General features: G+C 40.9%; 1 protein-coding gene and 1 pseudogene across 1 annotated transcript in view; both read right to left on the bottom strand.

The window, feature by feature from the left end:
* Positions 1-26,678, bottom strand: part of CACNA2D3 (calcium voltage-gated channel auxiliary subunit alpha2delta 3) — a 467,867-nt gene that overhangs the window by 396,898 nt on the left and 44,291 nt on the right. The window contains exon 4 of the mRNA XM_066613498.1: positions 8,688-8,850. Within this exon, the coding sequence (XP_066469595.1) occupies positions 8,688-8,850 (163 nt within the window). The remainder of the gene's footprint in view (positions 1-8,687; positions 8,851-26,678) is intronic.
* LOC136643051 (5S ribosomal RNA) lies at positions 22,174-22,293 on the bottom strand (annotated as a pseudogene).

Here is a 26,678-nt window from a genome sequence, read left to right as displayed (position 1 = left end):
AATAAATCATGATCCTAACCATTCCTTCTTAGAAGCAAGCTTCACTGTTAAGTGGGCTGAGTTATGACTCTTTTCTATTCAGTAGGGGAGAGCAACTGTCTCTTTTCACTCCAACACAGCTTCCTTCCCAATTACTGTTACCTGTCACCTCTTTTGAGCCTTTTCCTATATCCAAATCCTATCCTCCCTCCTCCTCCTGATGCAGCCAGGCTGAAAAGGCTTGTATTGCATCCTGCTGAGGGTGGGGGGCAGTTCAGGAAGCTTTGAAGAGGTAAGAGAAATATTCTCTTATCACCCCACAAGTCTCCTGCTCACCAATGGGTCTCCTCGGACCTGTACCAGCTCTTCAGCTGGTGCAAATCCAAGGGAAAGAAAGGGGGTGTTCCAGGAGGTGAGGAAGGGGAGAGCATCCAGTGCAAGTAGCCTGCACATCTCCTGTCTAGTCACAAATTCCCACCCTCCCCCCGTTTCTCCCTGCTAGTCTCCACTGAGCCTCTGGTCTGTCAGAAACTGTTGGAGCCTGTGCTGACCCACAACTGCTGGTCATAACCATCGGACGTGAGCTGTGGACCGAGTTAAAGCCAGGCATTTTATAGTCTTCATGTGTTTTCTGCTTTTCCCTGGGCATTATTTTAACCTCTCCCCCCTTCTTAACAACTTATGTCTCCATGTGTTTCTGGCTTGGTCTGTATGTTTTCACAGAGCAAGAGGTGTGTGGCAAACAGTTCATAGTTCTCATGTGGTTCTACATGCCTGCATTATAGTTCTCAATTTATTATAAATAAGCTCAGCAAAATTCATTCATTCAAATAAGTACCATCTCTAATGTATTCATTTAGATAAATTTATGTAAATTAATTCTTTCTTTTTCCTGGCCCCCAACACAGTGCCAGAGAGATGATGTGGCCCTCCTGCCAAAATGTTTGCCCACCCCTGCATCTAGTTGGATAGGCACTTCAAGAATGCTTTTGTTCCATAATGATACTCAACTTTGGAATGCCTGATACTGGTTGAAACTTTCATTCCTGTTCTACTGCTACTTTGATGTTTTTACTGAATTTTTGTATACTGGGTTTTAAGCATTTTGTACAACACTTTGATACTATTTCTGAAACATAATTATAATCACCAAACTGTAGTAAAATAAATATACTTATAGGCAACATCAAGGGTGAGAAACAGATTTTGCAAGAACAATATGGAGCAGAGCTCTTCTACTTTATCACTAGAGAAGGAGCTGCAGCTAAAAAAAATCCACTACAGTGAACTGTGAACAAGCAGACTATTAATTTAAACAATTGAATAGTTTTGAAAAAAAAACTGTTATAAATAATGGTGCCTCAAAAAAAAAACAGCTCTGCAGAATACAAATAAGAATCTATTTCTGCTTGTGATAAGATTATATCACTTATTGGAAGAAAGTTTCTACTAGAAAATATCAATACATAAAGCCTGAACTTTCTAAAAATGAAATAGACTCTGGAAGACCTGAAGTCTAACTCCCACATACAGAACAGTTTATTCAGGAGAGGAAGGATGTGGTGAAGACCTAAACCAGCTATTTTCAACCTTTTTCATTTCACGGCATACTGAGAAGGCGTTAAGATTGTCAAGGCACAGCATCAGTTTTTTGACAATTGACAAGGTACACCGCACTGCTGGACAGGGGCTCACATCCCCTAATGGCCCTACTAATATATGACCATCTGCCAAATCTCCATGGCACACTGGCAGATCATTCACGGGCCACCTGTGTGCCATACCACAGTGGTTGAAAATCTCTGACCTAGACCCTCCGTATTGTTGATGATAGACAATACCAGTATCCTTGTATCTTGGACATTGGGAACACCTGGCTCATGAAGGTTATAGTCCACTGTACACTACTTTGAGCTTTTGGAATAGCAGTCCAGCTACCTAAGTCAGGATTTCTCAAACTCTGGGTCACAACCCACTTGGTGGGTCGCAAAGCTGAAACTGATAAGCTGATAGCAGAGAAGGAAAAGAAGTCCTAGGGAAAGTGAAACTGAGCCACAACACACTCAGTAGTAGCAAGTAGCTCGGTAGTAGTAACAGTAGCTCAGTAACAAGTAGCAAGTAGTAGTAGTAGTAGCTCAGACATGCAAGCAGATGAGCAGCCTTGGTCCACTGAGAAGAGCAGAAGAGAGGACTCCAATGCCACCAGAATGTTCCCAATCCAATGAATGTAGCCCCCAAAAAGCACCCAAAAAGGAGTCCTTCCCTCCAAGTTTACGAACATACGGGAAAACAAAGCTATGCATTTGCATTTATGCTTGAGTAAGCAACTGTGCCTTGGCTTGAAGGTCAGGCGAAGGGGAATGCACAGCCCCATCAGAATGGTCCTGATTTGATGAATGTGGAGCTCAACAAGTGATCAACAAGTGATCCAGAATCAGGCCCCCTCCGACCATAAAAAGGATAAAAACCAAAGGCTTCAGTTGGTAAGGTGAAACCTTTTGCTTTTTTAGTCTTTCAAAGCTAGGTAAATTATAATAGTTCTCCATTAATGCCACTGCTTTATTGGAAAGGGCTGCTGTCTTTTTCAACTCAATCCCCCCCCCCCCCGGCAAAGTGCAGTCTCATGTCCTTTCCTCATCACTCTGGGGTTTTAATTCTGTTTAGAAGGAAGCTTTGAATCTCAATCTAGCCCAAACAAATGTTGGATTTAAAACTGATTTTGTCCCAAATCTTACTGAACTGGTTGAAATATAAAAACTTAAATTGAACTGGGCATTGTGTAGGGATGAAAATCTTACTGACTTTTTTTGGGGGGAGGGGGTTTGAGTTTGTTGCAGGCAGGCGACAGAGAGAATTCACTTGGTGGAACAGGGTTGGCTTCCCCATGGCATCTCCCCTTATTTATTTGTATTATTTTAATTTAATATTTATAATTATTTTTCAATTTATTTAATTATTTATACCCCTCTTATCAAGGGGGAAAAAGATGCAATTTCAGGGCTTGCCATGGGCAATTTCAGTGTTTGCTCAGTTCTCAGGAAAGCACTTCTTGCTTGATGATGTCACTTTTGGCCATGACTTCACTCCCAGGTTAATTACATTACTTCCAGTGGGTCCCAGATACATTGTCATCCTGAAAAGTGGGCCCTGGTGCAAAATGTTTGAGACCCACTGACCTGGTTATTTACAAATGAACTTGTTTCACATCTATTAATGAACAATATCTTCCAAGTTACCTCCAAGAATAGATTCAACAGAAACAATTTGTTACAGAATTAGATATCTCTACCGGATCTTCATCCTTATCCATCTGCCACTGATTTTTTATTCTTCAACCAATACTAGTCAGATAAGCTGTAGTTTATGATCTTCCTACTTCAGAGGCAATCCTAACAGAGTTCAGTATTTATATCATTCCATATTTGTTTAATGATACCATATTTTTATCATCTGGTATTTCAATGAAGAAGCCAACACAAGGAAGTAAAATATTATTATAAATATCTGGCAAAACTGAAATTGCTTAGCTATTGTGTCTTTAAAAGAGAAAAAAATACAAATACTATTCCTAAATAGCATGTAACACTAACTTACTACTAACTAAATTTAGTGTTTTACAGATCAAGCGAAACATAACATGTAGATATATCAATTCTCAAAAATCTAATGTCCCTCATTCATGTATTTTCAACACCATGGTGCATAAAAGAATATCAGGCATGAAATTATACAGTGTATTGACAGGCAAGACTTTCTTTCACGTTTTCAGCTCCTAGCAAGAAGAGATTTTTACACATCTGCCAATTGTAGATTATAATCAATGTGCATCATTCAGGGGATGAAAAAATTTTGGTTATGATATTCTAGAAAATAGGTAATCTTAGCTTGCCAGTCACTTGGAAAGAGCTACTGGGGAAGTATGACTGAATGATATTCATAGCTCCTTTTAAGTGGCAAATTGAAAAAACCCTACTTCATCAAAAGTGGCTGTGGTTCATCACATTTCAATATATTTTTGAGAAGCCTCCATATACTCAGAAGAATTTCGTTTCCAAGGCAATCAGCACTTTGATTGCAGTCTGCATTTATCAACTGTTAGCAAATCAACTCCTAAAGAAGGGGAGTCAGTGAAAGTCACATGATTGAATTATCCTTCCCCGCACATAGCCATCTTTCACTCTTGAGGGGTTGCAAAGATCAAGAAATATTTTAAGTTCAATTTTGAAAATTAAAGTTTGGATTCCACCATCAAAAATGTTGTTCTGGAGGCAGCAAACAGCAAAGGAAAGCAAGAAATACAAGCCCCAAAGAGATATGACCTAGAAAATTTTCCAGTTTCATAAAGTATCATGTTTAAAAAGCCAATTACTTATGAGCATATAACGTATCAAAATAATTTGATATATTGAAACCCTTACATTATTTGTTTCACTATGATTAGCAATCTTCCCCCCCCCCCTCTTTAATTTCTAGGTGGTTTTTACTCTCCTCTTAGTTCATGGAACCCACAGACATGATTAGGAAGGGAAACTCTGACAAATGACAAGTATTTATCATCTTCTTAATCCTTAGTTACCAGGGTATAAAGAAGGGAGTTTGATGGTCTAGCCATAATCCTGCTTGCATGTCAGGCCTTGGTCAAAATACGAAGACAGGCCATGACTGAGGATTTGGTTCCTGCATGGGAAAAGGACAGAAGATGTCACCAAAGATGGGCTGGCTGTTGGATACCAGATTAGGCAACTGAGGTGAGCAATCTTTCACTTGCATACCCCTTGGCAGCTCATTTCCATAAAATGTACCCCTCATATTAGCAAAATGTTTGTAATTAATATTAATACGATAAGCCCTTATCTCCTCTTCATGTATTAATCACAGTATTTTCTCTTTTTGTCTGTTTGAAGAACTGACGACTATGCCTTTGCACTGTTTTGCACCAGAAGTGTGCTGAGAAATTCTGGGTGATTGATCACTTTACATATTATGTTTCAGCTTTTTTACTGTGCTGGTTTGCAATCACTGATTCATACATGAATTGATCACCAAAAACTCGCTATTGGTGGGGCTTTCACAGCCAACTAGCTACCTCCCTCCTGCCTTGCTAGCCCTGAAAGACATTCTGGAGCACTACTTGCCTTTTTCTGCCATTTGTAAATTCTTTTTCAAGTATCCCTAAAGGTCCTGTCGAGTGCCCCTGGGGTTACATGTACTCCAGTTTGGGAACCACTGTTCTACTGGTATGTTGTTTATAGTGCACAGGCAGCCCAATCCTGGGCTGCCCGGAACACCCAGCCTCAGTGGCACCGAAAAGGACTGCCGCTGAATCCTGCACCTCCCGCTAAAGTGGCAGGCTCCTCAGGAGAAGGGGACATTTGTCCTCTTCCCCCGAGTAAGGTAAGCCGCCCCGCAATGCGGCTACTCACTTTACTGCCAACCAAAAGGTCGGTGGTCGAGTAAAGGCACTCGTGTAGGGCGTGCAGCCCTGCACGAGCGCCCTGGATCCTGCGGAACTTGGCTCCACGGATCCTCCTCCCGCTCACTCCCGGCACACCTCCCACCAGCCCCCACCAGCCTCCTCCCTCCCCGGAATGTCTCCCTCATGCCCCCGTCCACGCCCCCACCTCCCGTTCCGCAGCCCAGCGGTCCAGGAGACTGCCAAGCTGTGGAACTTGGGCCACTGCCCGGCGCTAGGCTAGCACTGGCAGGAGCCCAGCGGTGAGCCCCGCAAACGTGCCTTACAGTCACATTTGCGACTGTGGCCAGCAGCACAGAGCCATGCCACAGGCCATAGGTTTGGGCTCTTACTCATAGTTTTACGCAAAGATTGTGAAGACCAGAATTTACAAAGAATAAAAATATATCTCATGATCTTTTACTATAATTTTAATAAATTAGAGACTGTATACTTCTTAGGTAACAATTACTGGTAAGTTATTTTTCAGGATCTGGCCTCGGGTAAAATCAATCAAAACTATAGTCAGACATCCTCCTAAGTTTTAAACCACCCCCCTCCACTGACTTATCCAAGGGTCACAGAACATTCTATTATTTTGGGCTCAAAACTTGCCCTCACTTATCTGTGAGGTTGCCTTATAGGCGAGTGTCTGCTGTATGTACTTTGCCATCTATGCTTTTGTTGTCATGGTATTTAATTATCATGTCACTGGTTACTTCTAAAACATAATGTAGGGTGCATTCAGAGTAATTTTCCAACAGTTTAGCTGTGAATTAGAACCTTTCTAATCGCATCTGTTTCACAACACAATCCTATTGGTTTCTTGTCCAGAAGTTGACTGCAACCGGAAATCAAAATGATGCAGGAAACTGAGACTGACAAGTGACAGTAGAACACTTGAAAAGGACAAATGTTTTGCAGAGATAGTGGATTTGTGATGCTGACGTACAGAAGCTGTCTGTTCTGCTATGATACATTATTCAACTTTTTACAGAAGTGGTGTACCAAGGGCTCATGCCCTCAAAGGATTCTGCAGGCCACCACTAAGGGATTCCGCAAAAGTCAAAATCACAGTACAACTCTAGATTTTCCCATTTGCTCCTAGGGCCTAGGGGAGATTCTCTCCCTTACTGCATTAAATAGGAAGAAAAGCTATTGCTGTTGTATTTATTCTAGCTAGATGCAAACACAAATAGAACCCATGTGATTTTTTTTAAACTAAAGATACCAATGTAAGATTACATTGACCTTGACATCAGTTTAGCTTACTAAATTAAGAGATAGCCAAGAATATCACTCACTATGGACATGTTCAGTTGTTATGTTTGGGCAGGAAATTCTATCTCATGTTCCTCCCCTTTCCCCTCAGCAAAGAGAAAAAAAAAATGAATGCAGGAACCACAGAGAACTGAGTTCATCCGAACTCAAGCATTTGATCGCTCCCAAGAAAAGTGGGGGGATCCGACAGTGGTTAACCAGGTGCCTATGGGGATCCTGTGTTTTATTAAACATGCACAACTCAGTTCATTGTTACTCTCTATGAGGGGAGGCATACAATGCGGCCAAAGGCCACACTGGGTCAAGACTTCTCCCCAGAATGCAGTGACTGAATAGGCCCTCAGGGTTCCCCAGTTACCATTGTGATGATGAATGAAGTAAGAATTGTAAATGTGCTAGAGAAACAAAAAGTAATAAGAGTTATCTTAAACTTTTGTTCCAAAACTGATTTTGGTTCCAGATTAGCAGATAGATGGCTTAAAGAAAAACCAAACAAAAATAGTTCATGACTCCTTTTGGAGAATTATATTGCTGGCAAAAGAACTGTTGCTATATTTGAGAGAACAGCACCAGGAAAATGGTCCATTTTAAATGTCATCGAAACATAACTCATCACATTATACAGTGTGAACGAGTATCATTTATTGCAATATAATTATTGGAAATCAGTCAAGATTTCTTAGTTTCTTTCTTCACATGATTGAATTTCCCGTGTTACATTCAGCATGAGCTGCATGTTTTGATAGCAAAACAGATAGCACAGCTTCAAATTTTCAGCAACATATTGTTTGTTTTATATTTGTCAGTTGAGCTGAAGTAAAACATATTCCCTACTGAGAGGAATGCCTGAAAATATTCATGGACTTTACTATCTATCAAGGAATATACTTACAATTCTGGTAACACAGATAAAATGTTTCCCTGAGTGCCCTAAAAGTAACTGCAATTCAACGGGATTTACTGAGGGGAAAGGTGATTGGAGAAATTTAAAAAATTACATACTCCAAAATAGCATTCAGCCAGGAGCTCTTACCAAGGTGATAGAGCAGGCCCAGTTTAAAACATGACATTGAATTTTTTCTAATTTGAATCAGGGTGGAGAACAGTGCTTTTCTTAAGGATAACTTTTTTTCATTTTCCTCTATACCAATTTTTACAGAGGTGTTACTGCTTCTCAGATGCTTATATTGGCTTTGGTTAAACTTTGTTGAAGATCTACATTTAAGACTTACGTAGTTTATTTCTTGCTGAAATTGTTCTGAAAAAAATTGTTTACATACAAAGTCCAGCCAAAATCAAACAATGATAAGCCCCACTGACTTTGAAAAGAGAGTTAGGGGAAATGTTTAGGGCTGCCATCCTATACATCAGTGTTTCTCAAACTGTGAGTCAGGACCCAATAGGTGGGTCGCTAACCAATTTCAGGTGAGCCCCTATTCATTTCAAGATTTTATTTTTAATATATTAGACTTGATGCTACCATAGTATGTGACTGCATTTGGGGAAATTTGAATGCATTTGTACTTTTAACAAGCTACTACGTATATTCTTTTAACATTGATGGTCAATGGGACTTACTCCTGGGTAAGTGTGGGTAGGATTGCAACCTATTATCACTAAAAAATTTTCCAGCTTGATGATGTCACTTCCAGTCATGACATCACTTCCGGTGGGTTCTGACAGATTCTCATTCTAAAAAGTGGGTCCCGATGCTAAATATGTGAGAACCACTGCTATACATCCTGGAAGTAGGACCCATTGAACTCAGTGGGACATTCCCCCCCCCTTATTAAGTGAATAATTTTTACCACTCTTAAGTTAAACAAAAAATATGATAGAACCGCCAAGAGTTAGATAAAATTGCTGTTGGGTTAGATTTGGTTCCCAGAAGCCAGTCAACCATTTCTGTCATAAAAACACATTTTTCCTCAACTTCATGCTTTAAAAATCTGTAAAGAAAAAGGGTTTCCCTTACCTTTATTGTACATATTGGTTGGCACTTGGACATCACTCAGAGTGACATTCACAGGCAAGTTATTAAAATGGTCATTTGGTTCCAGGATGAATTCCTTTCCCAGTTCTAAGAAGTTCCCATCTTCATCCCGTTCATTTATGAGAACAGCATTGAAATATTCATACTGCAACAGAAATCAAATAGTTGCATTATACAGGTTTCTTAAAAAAGGCATGTATTCACAGTATTCATTACTTCTTACAATAGTTCTGTGACACAGTTTAAACCTCTCCCCAACATAATGAATATGAAATGAAAATATCCATTACCTCACATATCCAACATGAGATTTTAGTCATCATATAATCCACATAGCTCATAATTGCACAAAAATAAATGCTTGCTCCAGGCAGACAGGTTGTAAAATTGCTTCATAAGCCCAAATCCTATTGATCAATCAACAATATTAAAGATTTTTTATGACACCCTGCTGCAGTATAGTGGAACCTTTTCAGTACAACCAACCAACAACTATTTATAGTGAACATTGTTTTGTACTAAATGGCAATCTTGACGATTAGGGATTTAGGGCCCAGTCCTATCCAACTTTCCAGCTCCAGTGTAGCCACAATGTAGCCCCATGGCAAGGGAACACATGTTCCCATACCTTGCAGAGGCCCCAATGACTGCCCCTCCACCACAGGATGTAGCATATAGCCCACTGGCACAACTGCACCAGCACTGGAAAACTGAATAGGATTGGGCCCTCATTCATTTAATAGCCAACTCTACAGTTATTATTATCCAAATTGATTAAATGGGAGTACAATAGTACAATTACTCCAATTCCTTACTTTAAAAAAAAATATGCACCCAAATATGACATTTGAAGGAGAATGGTCTAGAGATTTCTGGATAGCTGTTACCCTTCTGCAGGCATTAAATAAAAGATAACCAAAAGTAATTTAGATAAAAGTATTGATTATTTTTGCATGTGACCTTGGTCAAGCAGGAATGCTATCAAACTCTGTACAAAACAAGTTAAACCAATTTTTTTTAAAAAAATATCTCAGATATCCTTAACTGGGGAGTTTTACAAAGTGAAAAAATAGCAGACAAAAGATAATGACATAAGTTGTGTTATATGTTTTGTTTATTATAACAGAAACAGCATCTATGAGGAAGACAGGCAGGTGGATGGCTGTAGACTCCATTGAGCAACAAGCCAACCAAAGTCAAGGGAAGCTACTACAGGGAACTGAGGATGAATTGGGTGAGTTTAGTACCTCCCTTACATATCTGAGGTGGGGAAGACTGGGGACATCTTAGCAGAAAGTACCTTCCTGAAATTCCTGAACTGATCCAAATCAACACATCCAGACAACCTGATGCCCCCCCACTCCAGGTGGAACATGTTAAATTTTACAATATAGATGTAATAAAGTTGGAAGGAATGTACAAAATCATTGAGTTCAATGCAAGTGGATTGAGTTCAATACAGCTATGATATCCCTAACAAATAGCTATCTAGCTAAGCTTAAAGATTCGATCAGAAAGGGGAGATAGGGAGTGGTAAGGGAGAGAGAAGTTAACATAGCCAAGCTCTTTTTCCTCTGGCTAGTGCATGTGCTGGTAATGGATCTTCAGGGGCAGTTTTGGAGGAAGAAGGTCAGTTCCCTCCCCCATTGCTCTTATGGGGAGGAGGATCCACCCGAACCATCAATTAGCATTCTCAGCCAGACAACAGTTTGAGTTCACTGACGCTTATATGATAAAGCAGGAAGGGGTAGGTCCCTCAAGAAGATGTTATGGAAAGCTCTGAGTGAGACAAAAGTCTTGCACAATATTTTCTATTGTGAACATCTGCAAGAGATTTATAAGAAAAAATTGGGTGTGACAGCTGAAAGGTGGTAGAAGGAAAATTAAAAATTAAAACTGGATGTAAAAGAATTGAAAGTAAATCCATCTGGTACTCTGACACTACATTTGAGATTATGCCCCAGGGAAGGGTGATAAAACCCTTATTTGCTGACAACACAGATATTCAAACTGTTAAGCTCAAAGAGAAAATGACTTCAATTTAATCTTGTCAATAGAGGTCAACCTTAATAAAAACTTAACAAGGTGATTCCAGATACAGCATAATATGTCATGTCCAAAACATATTAGCCTAATATTTAAAGCCAATAAAGGTCTCTAAATCTAATCTATTAGCCTAATAAATAGCAAAATGGTTATTTACACATGGAGTCATTGTGACTCCTATTTACACAGGAGTCATTGTAATGTGATCAATTTAACAAGATCACAAGATCAAGATCAAGATCAATTTAACAAACTAATAGGTAAATCTGAGGATATAATGTAACAACAGTACTGTTTAACACTTAATATTTATGTAGTACATTTCAGGTATTCAAAGCAATGCATGTTCACTACCTCAGTAATTCTTTCAACAACCCTGTTAACTGACACCGCTATTATTATTTTCATATGAGGGAGCTAGGTGAGAAGGAACGGCTTGCAAAAATGATTTCATGAAAGAGGTAAGTTTTTAATAAGGGACAGTACAAGTCAAACAACTCGTCACTATACTACATTAGCACTCTACATCTTGTAGGCATCATCCTTCAAGCAAATAAAGAGCATCAGTATTCCATTGTAAATGTGCAAACTAATTCCCATACATGAATATCAAAAGAACATAAGAATCACCTAGATGGATCAGGCCAAATGCCCATCAAGCCCAGCTTCCTGTATCTCACAGTGGCCCATCTGATGCCTCAGGGAGCACACAAGACAACAAGAGACCTCCATCCTGGTGCCCTCCCTTGCATCTGGCATTCTGAGGTTGCCTACTTCTAAAATCAGGAGGTTGCACATAGCCATCATGGCTTGTAAACCGTGATGGAAATTTGTCCAGTTCCTTTTTAAAGGTATCTAGGTCAGATGCCATCACCACATCCTGTGGCAAGGAGTTCCACAGACTAATTGAATGCTAAGTAAAGAAATATTTTCCTTTTGTTTGTCCTAACTTTCCCAACACTCAATTTTAGTGGATGTCCACTAGTTCCGGTGTTGTGTGAGTGGAAAAAAAAACATCTCTCTATCCATTCGAATCCCCTGCATAATTTTGTATATCTCAATCATGTCTCCCCTCACGTGCCTTTTTTCTAGACTGAAGAGCCCCAAACACTGCAGCCTTTCCTCATGGGGGGGGGGGGTGCCCTAGCCCTGTAATCATTTTGGTCACTGTCTTCTGCACCTCTTCCACATGTCGTTTACACGTATCACATGTAGTTCACATAGTTTTCAGATTTAACAATTACAGGTTGAGATTAATTATTCCCATGGGTTCTGTTCCAAGCACTCACATGGATGGCAAAAAATGCACTATAGCAAATCAATTTAAAAAAGTTTCTTTGCTCAGATGATTTAAAAACAATCTTACTGACCTTTGTGATGTAAGATAAGAAACATTAAGAAGACAATCCATCAATCAGTCCTCCTCCAAGCTTAGAAAGGTGCTTCACTCAACCCCTCCCTTCACCAATGCAAAATGATCACCTTTCTTTCACCTGCTCAGGGGAAAGGGAGGGGTTGCCTGGAGACAGAAGGATTGATGGATTATCAGCCAGCTGCCCCCCCCCTCTCTCATTAAGGAGGCTATTGTTAAAGGACTGTTCAGTTTTTGAAACTGATTTTAAAGGGGTGCATTTTTCCCCTTCTCCAGGGATCAGCACATTCCTTCTCATTTGTAGTGGCCATTCATGTTGAGTCAAATCCGTGTATAATAGGCTGGACCTGTACTTCTGAAAATTCCTATTAATAATGTAATTGCAAACATGCCCTCTAATCCAAAGCTGAACAAAGTACATTTCTAAAACTTTTCCTGCTGCAATTCACAATGTTTTCAATAGTACACGTGTATTCTTGAGTAAGAGCCTGTTTGAGTAAGGCACTTTTGCGGGGGTTACTGCCGGACTCCCACCGGAGCTAGCCCTGGCTAGCGCATGGCAGTCGCCTGGGTTCTGCAGCTCCGCAGTCTCCCAGACCACCGGGCTGTGGAATGGGAGGTGGGGGCGTAGCCAGGGGTGTAGGGGAGGTGTTCCAGGGAGGGAGGAGGCCAGCGGGAGGCATGACCAGGGGCGGGCGGGTGGCATGTTGGTGGCAGGGGGAGAGGCGGATCCGTGGAGCCAAACTCAGCAGGATCCAAGGCGCTCGGGTAGGGCTGTGCGCCCTACACGAGCACCTTTACTTTAGCACCGACCTTCTGGTCGCCACTAAAGTGAGTAGCCCCATTGTGTGGCTGTTTCCCTTTCTTGGGGGAAGGCCCTTCTCCCAAGGAGCCTCCCGCGGTAGCGCAGGATCAGGCGGGAGCCCGCCATGGAGCCGCCGGAACTGGGTTCTGCGGACAGCTCAGGATTGGGCTGTGAGGCATTTGAGGATTATAGCCCACAGCTGTACCCATTGCAGCCTAATACCCCAAATTAAAAAGAAAACAAAGCAACCAAATTTATCTGATATTTTTTCTTATAAATAAATCATATTTACTCAGAAGTCTTACTATGTTCTACTAGACTTGGTCCCAAATAAATGTGCATAGAATGGCAACCTTTTGCTTATATTCTAGCAGCACATAAAGCTGAGAGTTCTACATATACAAAGGAGATGATTTTATCCAGTCTAAGAAATGAGCATGATGTATAGTTAGGGGAAATTAATTTTATAGAACTAGGCCGCTCATGGGACAAATAGGTCTTTCTGTTCTTGACACTAGTTGAGGAGGAGATGAGAGCTTTTCCTTTCCTAACTTTTCCCCCCACCTCCTAGTCTGTTTGGAATTTTATTTTCCAATGCATAACTTCTGAAGGCTTGTCACCATCTATAACAACAAACAATAACAGAAATGGAAGAGAAGAATTGTAACTAAAAAATGGGTATAAAGACCTTAACTTTCATCCTTTGCTCTTTCAGTCACTGTCAATTATAGCCACATTTCAAATCATAAGCTTTAACCATGTTTCATCCACAAGCTTTCCTCTTTCATGCGATTTCATAGAACCTTGCATAACATTCATCAACGTTCTTATGTTTATTTTTCTTTTATTTCGGTTTACTTATGTTTTGCACGCACTCACACATGTTATATAGTTAGTTATTACATGTTTCGCTGACCAAAATAAATTTGCAAGCTGAATAAGGCTATGCTTTGACATTAATCCAATTTTGACTTTCATCTATACGTTGGTCCTTAAACAGACAAAAGGGCAAGGCATTGCTGTATCACCCTTTTGGTGGTTACAAATCCATCAGGAAGAAAAGCTTCTGAAAATTACAAGTTGACCCTACTGTTTCAGTCTTGGATCTCTTTTTCAAGAGAATTTGGATCTCTTTTTCCACCCTTTTGTTTTCAATCAGCTAAATAGAAGGGCAATCAAGACAGAGGGAAATAAAAGGAAAACAGAAAGAGGAAAAAGGTAATGGAGGGCAAGTTTGTGAGTGTCAATTGGATGTGTGAACATCAATGACCATTTCCTTCTCTTCCTGCTTCTGAGCATTTATCTTCTCTGCTGACAGCTGTACAGCCAATCCAGGATGAGCTGCCCCAGATTAATAGCACAAGAGGCATTGATCCAGTTGCTACAGAGACTGGACATGCTTCTGTATTGCTGCAAGAACCAGTCAGACAGGGAAGTATCAGTTTGATTGCCCTCACAGCTAGGAATCAGTCCTGTATTACCATGAGACTAATGACTCTCTCTCTCTCTCTCTCTCTCTCTTCCATTCACTTGATCACCTCTGACATAGGCACTGACTAAGGTGGGGCTTCATTGCCATAAAAATAAAAGAAACAATGGTCCTCTTTTGAAAAACCTGTCAGGTGTTTAAAAAATAAAGGAAACTTTTATGGGAGTCCAATTATATGAATGACAGAGATTTGAAGTGACTGGGCAAGGAAAGAGGAGGAAATTTGACCACTCTCTCCCCCCCCCCCAAAGTTGATGTCAGCAGAAATCAACTAAGAAAGAATGGAAAATAACTACTTATTTTAAAAATCTTCAGTGGATCTTGAAGTAAAAAGTACTGAATTTTGAAAACCTTGAAATAGAGTTTAAACCTTGGTGCAATTTCAAGTGAAACAAAACTCTGCTTGAGTTTCCCTGCTCTACTGATGGCTGTCTTACTATGAAAGACAAATGTCCCAGAGACTACCGGGAGACTCAGAAGCCTCTGTCATGCTACATTTAGTATCAGTCAACTAGTTGCATTATTCATGTTCTAGCATTCAGAAACCTATCCAAATCTATAGGATGGAATTATTATTAAGAATGAAGAATTACCCATCGGGTTTTCAGGATTAACGTGGATTGTTGACCAGTGTGAGAATGGCTCAGTGTCAACAAAATGAGCTGCATGGGATTTGAACCCAAGTATCCTGCTTCACATTCCTCATAACTGTTTATTAAATTCCATCAGTTTTCCACTCCGGGTTATTCTGAGGAAGAGCGTTTTTGTTTGTGTTGTGTAGCCATGGTTTCCAGTTTCCGGAACTTTCTCACACCTTTGTCCATCATGAGTAATATAATTAATAAAAAGTTCTAATGCAACAATGATCATGGCATTTATTGAACTTTTCAGAACTAATTCTATGAATTTGTATACTAGTGGATGAAAAAGAAGTTGGAGAAAAAGAGTATGATGTTACTGAATTTATTTGAAGTTAAGTGAAAGACAAAGATATACTGAACTGAAAATAAACAAATTCCCTTCACGTGATTTATGACTCTCCTGTGAAATATAGCAATCTGGTCAGCTAAGCTTGAAGTCAGAAAAAAAAGACTACAATGATAAGTTCATTAAAAGAAAAGAAAATAAACCTTATATCTGGAGACAGAGATTTTTGCACAAGTAAAACAAATGGATCTACTTAATTCATAAAATCTCTGGACATTCAAAATATGCAAAAGCTATATAGAGCAAAGCTTAGTGCATTTAAATTATAATAAGCACATACAAACAAACAAATCTACATTATTAGTATCAGATACAGAAACATGGTCCATCTGCTAAATAAGCATCTCCATTCTACTGTACTATTTATTGCTAGAATAACGTCAAACTCTGTGTATTAATCATATTGTTAATTTTTTTTCTACTTCTGATGTACACATTTAAGCTGGGCTCTTATAGACTTTTACAGTAGATTCACAGAGGACAAGTCATGGTGGCTATAAGCCAGGAGTCATCAAACTTGATTTAAGAGCAACAAAAGATAAATTTTAGATGTTTGAGAGCCACAATATTTAAGAAGCATTTAAATTCTTAAATACATTTGCTCACCATGAATATTAAATGTACACTTTAACCCAGTGGACTCTCAGATTATACCTGGCAAATAACTATAAAGAACGTAAGAAGAGCCTTGCTGGATCAGGCCAAAGGCCCATCTAGTCCTGCTTCCTGTATTTATTCATTTATTTAAGAGATTTATTTTCCACCCCACTTAACGGCTCTCAAGGCGGCTTACAATAATAATAATAATAATAATAATAATAATAATAATACAGGTATTTCTATACCGCCTTTCTTGGTCATCAGATTTCTCCTCGGACTTTATTCAAGGTGGTTTACATCGGCAGGCTAATTAAATCCCCTAGGGATTTTTACAATTTGAAAGAAGGTTCTATCTTTCAAGAAACCACAACATTCAGATGTTTCTTTCTGATCTGGTCACAACATTCTGGCCTCCATCCTCCCACGCTCAGAGCAGATGGAATAACTCGGCTCAGCTTGTCAGCTGCTTCAAGGTCGCATGGTGCCAGTGGCCTCGAACTGGTGACCTGTGGATGTTATCTTCAGGCAAATGGAGGCTCTACCCGCTAGACCAGACCTCCTGCCCGTAGAGTGCCCGTAGAATATTTAAATATTCTAAAAGCATATCTCACAGTGGCCCACCAGATGCTTCAGAGAGCACATAAGACAACAAGATACCTGCATCTTGTTGCCACCCCCTTGCACCTAGAGGTGCAATCACATTAATCATTTTATTTACCTTTGATTTTAATTGTAATACAAAAAGGAACTCAGCCAACATATTTCCTAGAGTTGAACATTATGTCAATAAGCCGTATGTGACTCATGAGCTATGGTTTGGCCATCATTGCTATAAGCTTTCTCCAGCTACAAAGGCAGGGTGCCAGTTGTTGGGGAGCCTTGCTGGGAGGAGGTATGACTTCATCTCCTCCTTTGAGATTACAGAGGTATCTGATTGGCTGTCACAGGAAACAGGATGCTAGTCTTTGGTCTGGTCCTGAGAGACTCTTCTTATGTTCTCCTGTCATGTTAAATTTGCTTGCAATAAAAAAGGAGTCATTTTCATCTCTTGGACCCTGCATTTGTCTTAGACCAGCCTCAACTGCTGCACCATATCTGTATCTTAACATTATAAAAATAAATACTAAAGCCCATTGGAACAGGTACAATACTTTTCATACCACCTAACCAATTTACAGGGGCATAAAGAAACAAAAGTACAGGTGAGAAACAGGAACAATAGTGTCACTTATAGTGTCAATTAACAGTGAACATTTCACTCTGGCAGATCTGTTTTTAAAAGAAATATTTATTAAAAATGAATATGCCAGAGTACAAATTTCACAGTAATCCACTGGCTATTTTTATTAAACTGCTTGTTATGCAGGATGTGAACGAACCCTAGTTTCTAAATTAAAATCTAAAATACCTATGGAACAATTTACTGGTATGATTACTGAGCTGTAAATGTGTCATTTTAACCTGAATACATTCCAAATGATGATTAGGCTGTCAAAGTTTAAAACTGTATCAAATCAGCTAACTTCATAATTTAAGATTTTCCAAACAGATTAACAGCATTCATTGTCAAGTACCAATTTGTATGACATTTTCATCTATTTTAAATCAAAACTAGTTTATGCTTCCAGGCATGAAATCCTACTTTGAAAACAATACAGCTGACTCATGAAATATAGTTGTTTTATTTACTACCCGTGATGAAACTTGGCTTGATTTTGATAAGCATTTCTCAGAAGCCAAGAAAAGGGTTTATAAGCAACAAGATTGCAAATATAGTTGGAGTGGCATGCTTTGGAGGGTCTACGCTGCAAATCATCCGCCACACAGTGTACAAGACTGAAAACAAAGGGACCAGAAAGCTTTATGTCACAAATGGAAGACATAATTCAGAAAATATGTAATTCCCATTACTTTTTATTCATGCATATTCATTTTTAATTGGATTTTTTAATCTTTACCCCACCCCATAAAAACAGCTCAGGACAGATTAGAAAAATGGAAAGACAAAAGGATTTTAAAAAATCAATTCAGAGCTATAGTATATTCTAATAAAACATGTACTTCAAGCAAATCTGCAGATTAAAATCTCTGCCAAATGCACTGCTAGCACCAACTTAGTTCTGGTCTCTACAACAAAATAATCAAGTTCTCCACCCTGTAGTTTGAGAACAAGTTTTGGTGAATACTGAGTCTTCAAAGGACAAACTTTTCCAGAAAAGCAAAGCAACATCCAAAATCTCTCTCTGTGTTTTATGAACGCCTAGAAAGTGCAAGCAAGAAGCTACTCTTGGTCAATCAATGTTTTGGGAATGGATCCAGACAGCTAACACAGGTGGCCTCACAAGCAGACTGTGAGGAATCCAAGGGGCAACAGATTCTAGGTGACTTTCATTTTCCCACTCTCTTGAGAGGCAGCTCATTCCCGTCCTTGCTGTGCTCCTAACATGCTGTTATCAAACCCAAAAGTGCAGGATTTCTGATTCATCACATTTCCCCTGAAAAGAAACTGGAAGTACCACATTTCCGAGTCTGAAGACAGCAAGCTAGGAGCACAGTTAGGGTTTTGTCTGCAGAGGAGGTAGAACCAAGGCAGCATTATGGGTCTTGTTGTCCCTGAATAGATCAAAGAAATGCAGAAAGGTGGCTTCTGGTAAAAGCTGCTGGGGCTAGAACTGGGAACCTATAGCTCTGTGCAAAGCAGGCCCATATAGTGAGCCAAGAGGGCTTCAGGTGAGAGAGCATTTACTCAGTAAGTAAATGGTTCCTAGGTACTGGAGTAACTCCACTCACCCAATCCAGCCAGTGGCTCTCCTCCGTTTTTATAGCCCAGGAAGGACTATAAAAACTTTCTTTCAGCCTGGGAAAGAAACAAACACATTAAGTAGGATAGAAGAATTTACTTTTCAAAACTAATACAGTGTAATATCCTTCTTATTGCACCAAGTTGGCTGAAATGAACCAATATTAAATACTGCTCTTAACTGGCATAAATTTAGCAAATTAAAAAGAACCCACAAACTGTAGCAACTGTTAATATGTGACATCATAAACGCTATGAAAACATCTTATGGCCCAATCCTATCTTTGAGGCTTGCCACAAGGTATGCTATAATACCATGAAGTCTGCCATCGCGACCGCCGCACCACCTGTTGGCACAACACTACCAGTGATGCAAGGGCCAGAAGGCCATGCACCCAGGACTGAGGAGAGAGAAGAGCAAGGGTGCAAAATCCCAAGGGCCCAGGCTTCCAGGGGCCCCAGGATATGACAAAACAAACGATACAATGCATACAGCACAAAACAAACTTACTGCAAAATAAATCTGAGTACCTTAATCTCAGCCTATCCAGGATTGCATTTCCTCTACAGCTTTAGAGCCCAATCCTGAGCCCTAAGTGACGTAAGAATTCCGGGCAGTGGTGAGGGCCTTGGAGGCGGGGGGATGTGGTCCAGGATGGGGGAGGGTTTGGCAGGGGAAAGAACTGGGGCAGGAGGGGGCAGGATCCAAAAGGCCCAACACAGAGTCTCTCAAAATAGCCTGTCAAAAGTGGATCCATTCTGGGGCTTGGAGCTTTCCCCAGGGGAAGGGAAAAAATTTCACTTACCGAGGAGACCTTCAGTGGCTGCTGCAGGGCCACAAGATGCAGCAATAGCCGCTTTGGCACCGCTGCACCCGGCAGCAGCACTGCCTTTAGGATCAGGCTGCCCATCTACTTTATTTTATAAGATTTTTAGCTTGCCTTTCTCCCACACCAGGGGACTCGAGACAGCTGACAATATCAACATAAAATAAAACTATATATATAAAAAACAATTGAAATATTAAAACTCCCAGGATAACCATTGTTAAAATATGAGTCGTTTAAAAGCACCAGCTCCCAAAGTCAGTTAAAAGCCTTCATAAATGAGAAGGTCTTGAGGCCACGCCAAAAGATCTCCAGAGAAGGAGCTGTTTGTAATTCCAGGGGAGGGAAGTCCATAAATGGGGTGCCACCACCGAGAAGGCCCTATTCCTAGCCGCCACACCCCTCACCTCTACTGGCAGTGGCACAGTCAGAAGGGCCCCCTTAGATGACTAGAGAGGACTGGTAGGATTATATGGAAGAAGGTGGTCCCTCAGATACTCTGAACCTGAACCATATAGGGCTTTCAGTGCACTTCTATTACCCCAATGAAATCTGGAGACTAGTTTGTAAAGGGTAGTTCTAACATCTCTCAGATTCTTTAACTGTCCTCCCAGAATGCTTTGGAGGAGCAGAATTGCAGTGAAAGTGCATTAAAGTTCTAGTGGAAATGCAACCCAGGTCTTCTCCACAAGCACCAACATGTATTAGTACAAATCAAACATGGGGAAGCAAAACCTTACACCTTTAGACCAGAACTTCAGTTCACAGAATTTCCAGATCCCAATAGTCAGCTCCACTCCTTCTAGTTTAGTGTGAGTCAGAGGGCATATTTTCAAGTAAGCAGGACAAAGGCCTTGGATTTTCAATTCGACTGCCTGGCAATGAGTTTGGAAAAATACTTCTAGAAATCTAATACTTTCAAATATATGGTAAAATCTATTAAAACATGTCATTTAGATATTTAACACTATATAAATTTAAAGTGATTTACAATCTGAGTAACAACTGCTGCTGGCAATGTGGGAAAGTTCATAATGATTTGAGGGAACTGTGAAAGGATAAAAAGGTTTTGGAGAATTTTTCTATTCTATATTGAACCAATAACAGGACATAGTATTCCTGAAGTTCCACTGCAAATCATACATAATTATTTCATTGAAGTTGTAGAGGAACATGACAGGGAAGTGGGAATGATTGGGGGAGGTGGGGGGGACAGTTCCAAAAATGGTAACCACTTCTTCCTAGGAAAAAAAAATCTTTCCCACCTCCTTCATTAGTGCGTTTATGCAGCATATAGGATGGAGCATATAGGATGGAGATGGGTTCAGAGGTCAACAAAACGGGCGTGGGGTCTGGAAATCAAGACCTGTGTGGAACAGTTAAAGGAACTTGGTATGTTCTGCCTGGGGAAGAGAACAACTAAAAGGAGATATGATGGTCTTCTTCAAGTATTTGAAGGACTGTCACACAAAAGAAGAGGAGGACTAGGGCTCTTGAAGGCAGAACTAGAACCAGAGTTGAAAACGCAGGGAAAGAAATTTCGGCTAGACTGGAAAAAGGCTTTCCTAATTGTAAAACCTTCCAGCACTGAAACAAAATGCCTTGTGCAGAGCAGTCTCTTCCTAGTTGGAGATTTTGAATCAGAGTTCCGGTTGATCACCTGTCATGTGATGCAAAAATGAGCATTACTTGCATTATTTTGGAACAACAAATATCAAGATGATGTTGGGCCCTGTGCACTATTCTCTTTGATAGGACAGTGCAGATGTAAGCCCTCATTGTTCAGGTCCCCATTCAGAGGAAGGAAATTGGAATATGGAAGGTTGTGCATTCCAAACTTCTATTTGGCTTCCCCTTAAAGATATTAGAGCCCAATCCTGTGGTCCGCGCCCCGCCTCTGCAGCGCGGACCACAGTCGCAAATGTGCCATAAGGCATGTTTGCGGGGCTTACCACCAGGCTCCCGCCAGAGGTGGCTCAGCTCTAGCCGGCGCTGAGCCACCGCCCGGCGGGAACCCACGTTCCACAGCTCGGCGGTGCCTGCGACCACCGGGCTGCGGAACGGGGAATGGGCGCATTCCTGGGGGCGGGGAAAGGCGTTCCGGGGAGGGGGGAGGCGTGGTTGGGGGCGTTCCCAGGGGCGGGGGCAAGGCGGGTCCGTGGAGCCATGCTCTGCAGGATCCAGGGTGCTCCGGTAGGGCTGCTCGCCCTATACAAGCGCCTTCACTTTAGCGGGAACCAAACAGTTGCCGCTAAAGTGAGTAGTCCCATTGCGGGACTGCTTCCCTTACTCGGAGGAAGAGGACAAACGTCCCCTTCTCCCGAGGAGCCTCCTGCGGTAGCACAGGAAGTTCTGGATCTGGCGGGAGCTCTTTGTGGAGCCACCAGGTCCCGCAGCTCCAGGCAGCTCAGGATTGGGCTGTTAGTCAGTAAAATGATAATACATTATAAAAGGTCTGCATTTTTTGCCATTACAGTTTTGAGTACATTGGCAAATTCTGCTGGTTGGTTGGCAACCTTCAGTCTCAAAAGACTATGGTCTAAGCCTACAGCACCCGGTATTCCCAGGCGGTCTCCCATCCAAGTACTAACCAGGCCTGACCCTGCTTAGCTTCCAAGATCAGACGAGATTGGGCATGTGCAGGGTAACAGTTGCTGTCTGTGCCTGAATAATTTAAATATCTTCAGCAATAGGTAATGGTATGTCATGGGGGGGGGGGGAGAGAAGCAGAAAAAACACTGGCAGTGATGTGAAAATAGGGGTGTTGTAAGGAAGGCTGGAGGAGCTGATACAGAATTTCCCTGCTCTAGCTCTCTGGGACAATGCACTGGGAGAAACATATCCTCTCCCATCACACTATAGCTATAATCAAGGTATACTCAGCCTATCACAGCAAGGCAAAGGCTTTCCACCCTGCTTCTAAGAATACAACTGACCAGGCCTTAATGTACAAGCTTCTCTTGCCTAGAAGTTGGGAAAAACCACATCCCTACACTCCGGTAGTTGGAAATCTCAGGCTGCAGTCAGTAGAGTAGGATGGTACTGCCAGGTCCCCTTGCCAAGCAGTGTTGCAGGGGGAAAAGAATGGATGATTATTATTGTTGTCAAGCCGATCAGATGTTTGGGCTGGGGTTTTTGGGTGCTCATTAGTTCAAACTCCACCCAAAATTTGAAGAACTGGTGAGATATCACCGTAAAATGTTCTGTCTTCCTAGTGTCGCAATTGTTTCATTTACACATGCTTAGCTTAGTTAGAAAAAGGAGAAGAACTAAGTTGTGGTGCCACAGTCCTGGAAACGGTAGATTTTCAGATGAAACATGAAGATTTATTCACTTAGCAAGGAACAGGCCAAAACCTAGCAAGCGTCACCTAGCAAGTCTGACATAGTAATTTTTGCTGCACTTATGTTTGGGGACTCCATGGAATGGCTGACCCATTTTTCATTCTCACTTGCAGCCTTGCCAAGTTCATCAGGCCTCCCTGGTGGATCGTTAGCAGGGCTAGCAGTGTTTCAGCCCAGAAACAGCATGCCCACCCTGTGCACAAAGGCCATTATTTTACTCAACTTTTCCTTACAAGTACACACAATTGGGCCAAAACAGGAACTCATTTTCGCATGGAAATATCAGTCACTGAGTCTGACCCAACACCCACAGCAGCTGGGGCTGCATGCACAGAACCTAGGAAAAGAAGTCAGAATGAGCTATTTGGAAGAGTAGAAGGAAATGTGGGAGAATTATATACAGCTCTGTGCTGCTTCTCCTTCCAAATAACTGACTGGTAGGTACCCAGCATATGAATTTTTTAATATTGTATTTGGATGCATATGCACAACCCTTGGCACTGAATCAAGCTGTCATGTGCTTAGCCCCTACTAGTGCATAGATGGGGAGGGGCTGTATCTCAGCAGCAGAGTGACAGCTTTGCGTGCTTAAGGTTCCAGATTTAATCTGTGGCATCTCCAGATAGGGCAGAGAAAAATTTCTGCCTGAAACCCCAGACAGCTGCTGCCAATCAGTGTCAACAACAATACTGGGTCGTATGGATCGATGCTCTGACTCTGTATAGGATAGCTTTCTATGCTCCATTGTAATTTCCCTATGAAGCTAGGGAGATCCACATGAAGGCATACTTCCACACATATTTGGTCCCCAGCTAGCCAAGAGCACTGGAGCGTAAGACTTATCTGACATAAGGAAGAACTTCAAATAATAAACAGTCTGTGAAACTGACCTAATGGACATTAATTTAGGCTTCGCCAACCTAAGCTGCTGCACTGATGACTTGCTACATGTAAATTCCAAGGCTAAAGTTGCTCTGAGTGCCTTCATCTGCCAAGATAAAGACGGAAAGAGGTCCTCCTACCTAAATACAGTGCCATAATAACACTTTATTAAGCAACCATATATCATTTGTTATTGCGGTTACAATAATATATGAAGTGACCAGACCACACAGGCATCATAACATAAATGCATACAGGGTGTCAAGAAAAACCCAACACACAGCATATATCTTTACCACTTACTGATTTGTACTTTAAACCAACACGGAGATTTAAACCAGACTTTCCTTTTTAAGATTTAGTGACAAAAAATGCAAGCCTTGGTTCCATTCACACTGGCAATACACCCTGAAGTTTGTTCTAGCAATATGGAAATCATAATGTGATACTCTAACTAACGTCCAAAAAGCTTAAGCAGATTTTTCCTGCATTCTGGCTGATACAGAGAAAACTGGAAGGAAAAAAAAAAAAGGCATCAATCAACTCAAATATCAGGGTTTCTTTTAAAGAAAAGTATATAAAGCAGGAAGATGCTTTAACTATTTTTAAGTAATTGTGAAACTATTGTTCTGCATGGTAATATAACTATCATTTTCAAACTGCAGCAACACTGGAACTTTTAGTCAACAGATCAATCAACTGACATAAGAGTTTGACTACAAAGAGATATACCTGAGACAGCTTTTGCTATTATGCAAAAGTGCTTACAGACATGGTGCAAATGAGACATAAATGTGCATAAATCCTCTTTATGCCCGTTTGAGCAGCAATAATATACAGAGTGGTGGGTTCTGTGGGAGCACTAAGGAGATCAGGGTGGTAAATGGAACCAGTGAAAGGTCCAACTAGATCAGCATTTCTCAACGTCTATCCCCTGCTGTACCACTTCGCACGATCCACCTATTGGAAGTACCACCAGAAGTAACTGGTGATGATGTCAAGACAAGACAAACACCAGTAAGAGGCTAAGGGTGGACAGGTGGGCTTTTTAGAGTGTGTGAAAAGCTTGCTTTGGAGCTCTGCCCACCAAGTCAAGGTCCCTACAGATGTTTGTCGCATAACATTGTTTGTCTCCTTGCTGGGCAGCAGATGTCTGAGGGTCCCAGAGTTGGTTCCACTGGTGGTACCTGTACAACTGGTTGAGAAACTAAATTGTGGATGGTACACATTGTAATATACATATTTCAAATATTTTATTAAATTTCCTGATATTCTAATGCATAAAACAAAAAGCCAATAAATGGTTAATAGGGAAAAAGTTCATCAAATAATAAATGCCACCCATGGAAGAGGACAGACCACCATTTCAAATGACAGAACAATCTTTTCTTTAAAGTCAATGACGCTCAGTTCCCCTCGCCCAGGTCTTTTGAGGTATCAGTTGGGGGTTATCTGCAGTTCAGACATAATGCGAACCCACAATTTATTTAGCTCAAGGTTTCCTTTAGTGTCCTGACTTGAGCCTGCCCATTACTGTGGTTTTGTATGAGGGCAACAAATGAGGATTTGGTCCCACAGTTTGAAACTGGTTTTGCAAACCACTAGTAACTGACTGATTACTAGTTACAATTACTAGTTACAATCAGTTATTTGACTGATGTAACAAAAACAATAGGGAGACAATGCAGACAAAAGTATAGCAGCCAAAAATCATAACTCAAAAGGGAGGAACATTGAAATGTTTGGGTTCTAAAAAGGGACACATACAAATGGTTGGGCAAGACTCCAAATTGAAGATCCAAAGACTGGTTCATGGATTGGGAAGCACCACCGCATTCCCTCCACATGCTTACTCTTGAGTTCATTTATGCCCTACAGCACATGGAGAGAATCCTATATGAACCAGATGTACAAGCATACAGGTCTGTATTTTGTACAATATTGGTGTATTTGAAAAGTGTAGCTAAAATGACATGAATGTTTGCAATTCACATACAAACATACGTCCAGTTCACATGCAATTCCAATTATCTGAAAGTGGTTGCAGGCATGCATGAGCCCTAAAATTATTGCACAGCAGGAATTGGTGCCTGTAGTACACATATGAACTGGTCCTGTGTACCAGAACAAGACTGTTTAGGGTTGAAAAGCTGTGAGTTGGCAATAATACCAGCTAGAAGAGATCTAGAGCCAACTCCTGAACTTGTAAGTCCAGAGAAGGTTGAAGACATAGGTGCTTCACACACATAGAGAGGCACATTTCCGTGGCTTGGTGGCACTAAAAATGCCACCAATGTTCTAAACTCAGTTTAGTCTGATGTATACATTGCTGCTCTCAGCTCCCTGGAGAAAGTCGAGAACACTCATGTGGAAAGGAAAAAGCGTTTCTGCATCCAAACGTGCAGGCCAAATGCTCTCTCTCTCTCTCTCTCTCTCTGTGCGCATTGGCAAATGGCTTCCAGATATAATTTGCTCTAGTTCATAATCATTCCCAGAATATTACAAAGGAAAGAAAAACTTTGATTAAATACATTTTAACAAGAGATAGGAACATGTACACACCCAACGGCTGTTCCATCAGAGTCTTTATTGAAAGCCATGGGGTCTTTTGAAAGAGTTCCTGATGGAGAATTGCATTGTTTCCTCAGTCAAACCTTATTACCCATATACAAGGTTAGGTTTCTTCAATATATGGAAAGTAAAATGGTCTCTGATTCACTCTTGCCTATTCACAAACAATAAAAAGATTAGCTTTCTGCACCTTTTCTTGCTTTCCAGATGATGCGACAGAGTCACAAGTTCACACTTACTGCACATGCTG

Source organism: Tiliqua scincoides, chromosome 2 (genome assembly GCF_035046505.1).
Source record: "Tiliqua scincoides isolate rTilSci1 chromosome 2, rTilSci1.hap2, whole genome shotgun sequence".
In the NCBI taxonomy this organism is placed as follows: domain Eukaryota; kingdom Metazoa; phylum Chordata; class Lepidosauria; order Squamata; family Scincidae; genus Tiliqua; species Tiliqua scincoides.
The sequence above is the reverse complement of the archived record's forward strand: the minus strand, read 5'-3'. Positions and strand labels throughout refer to the sequence as shown.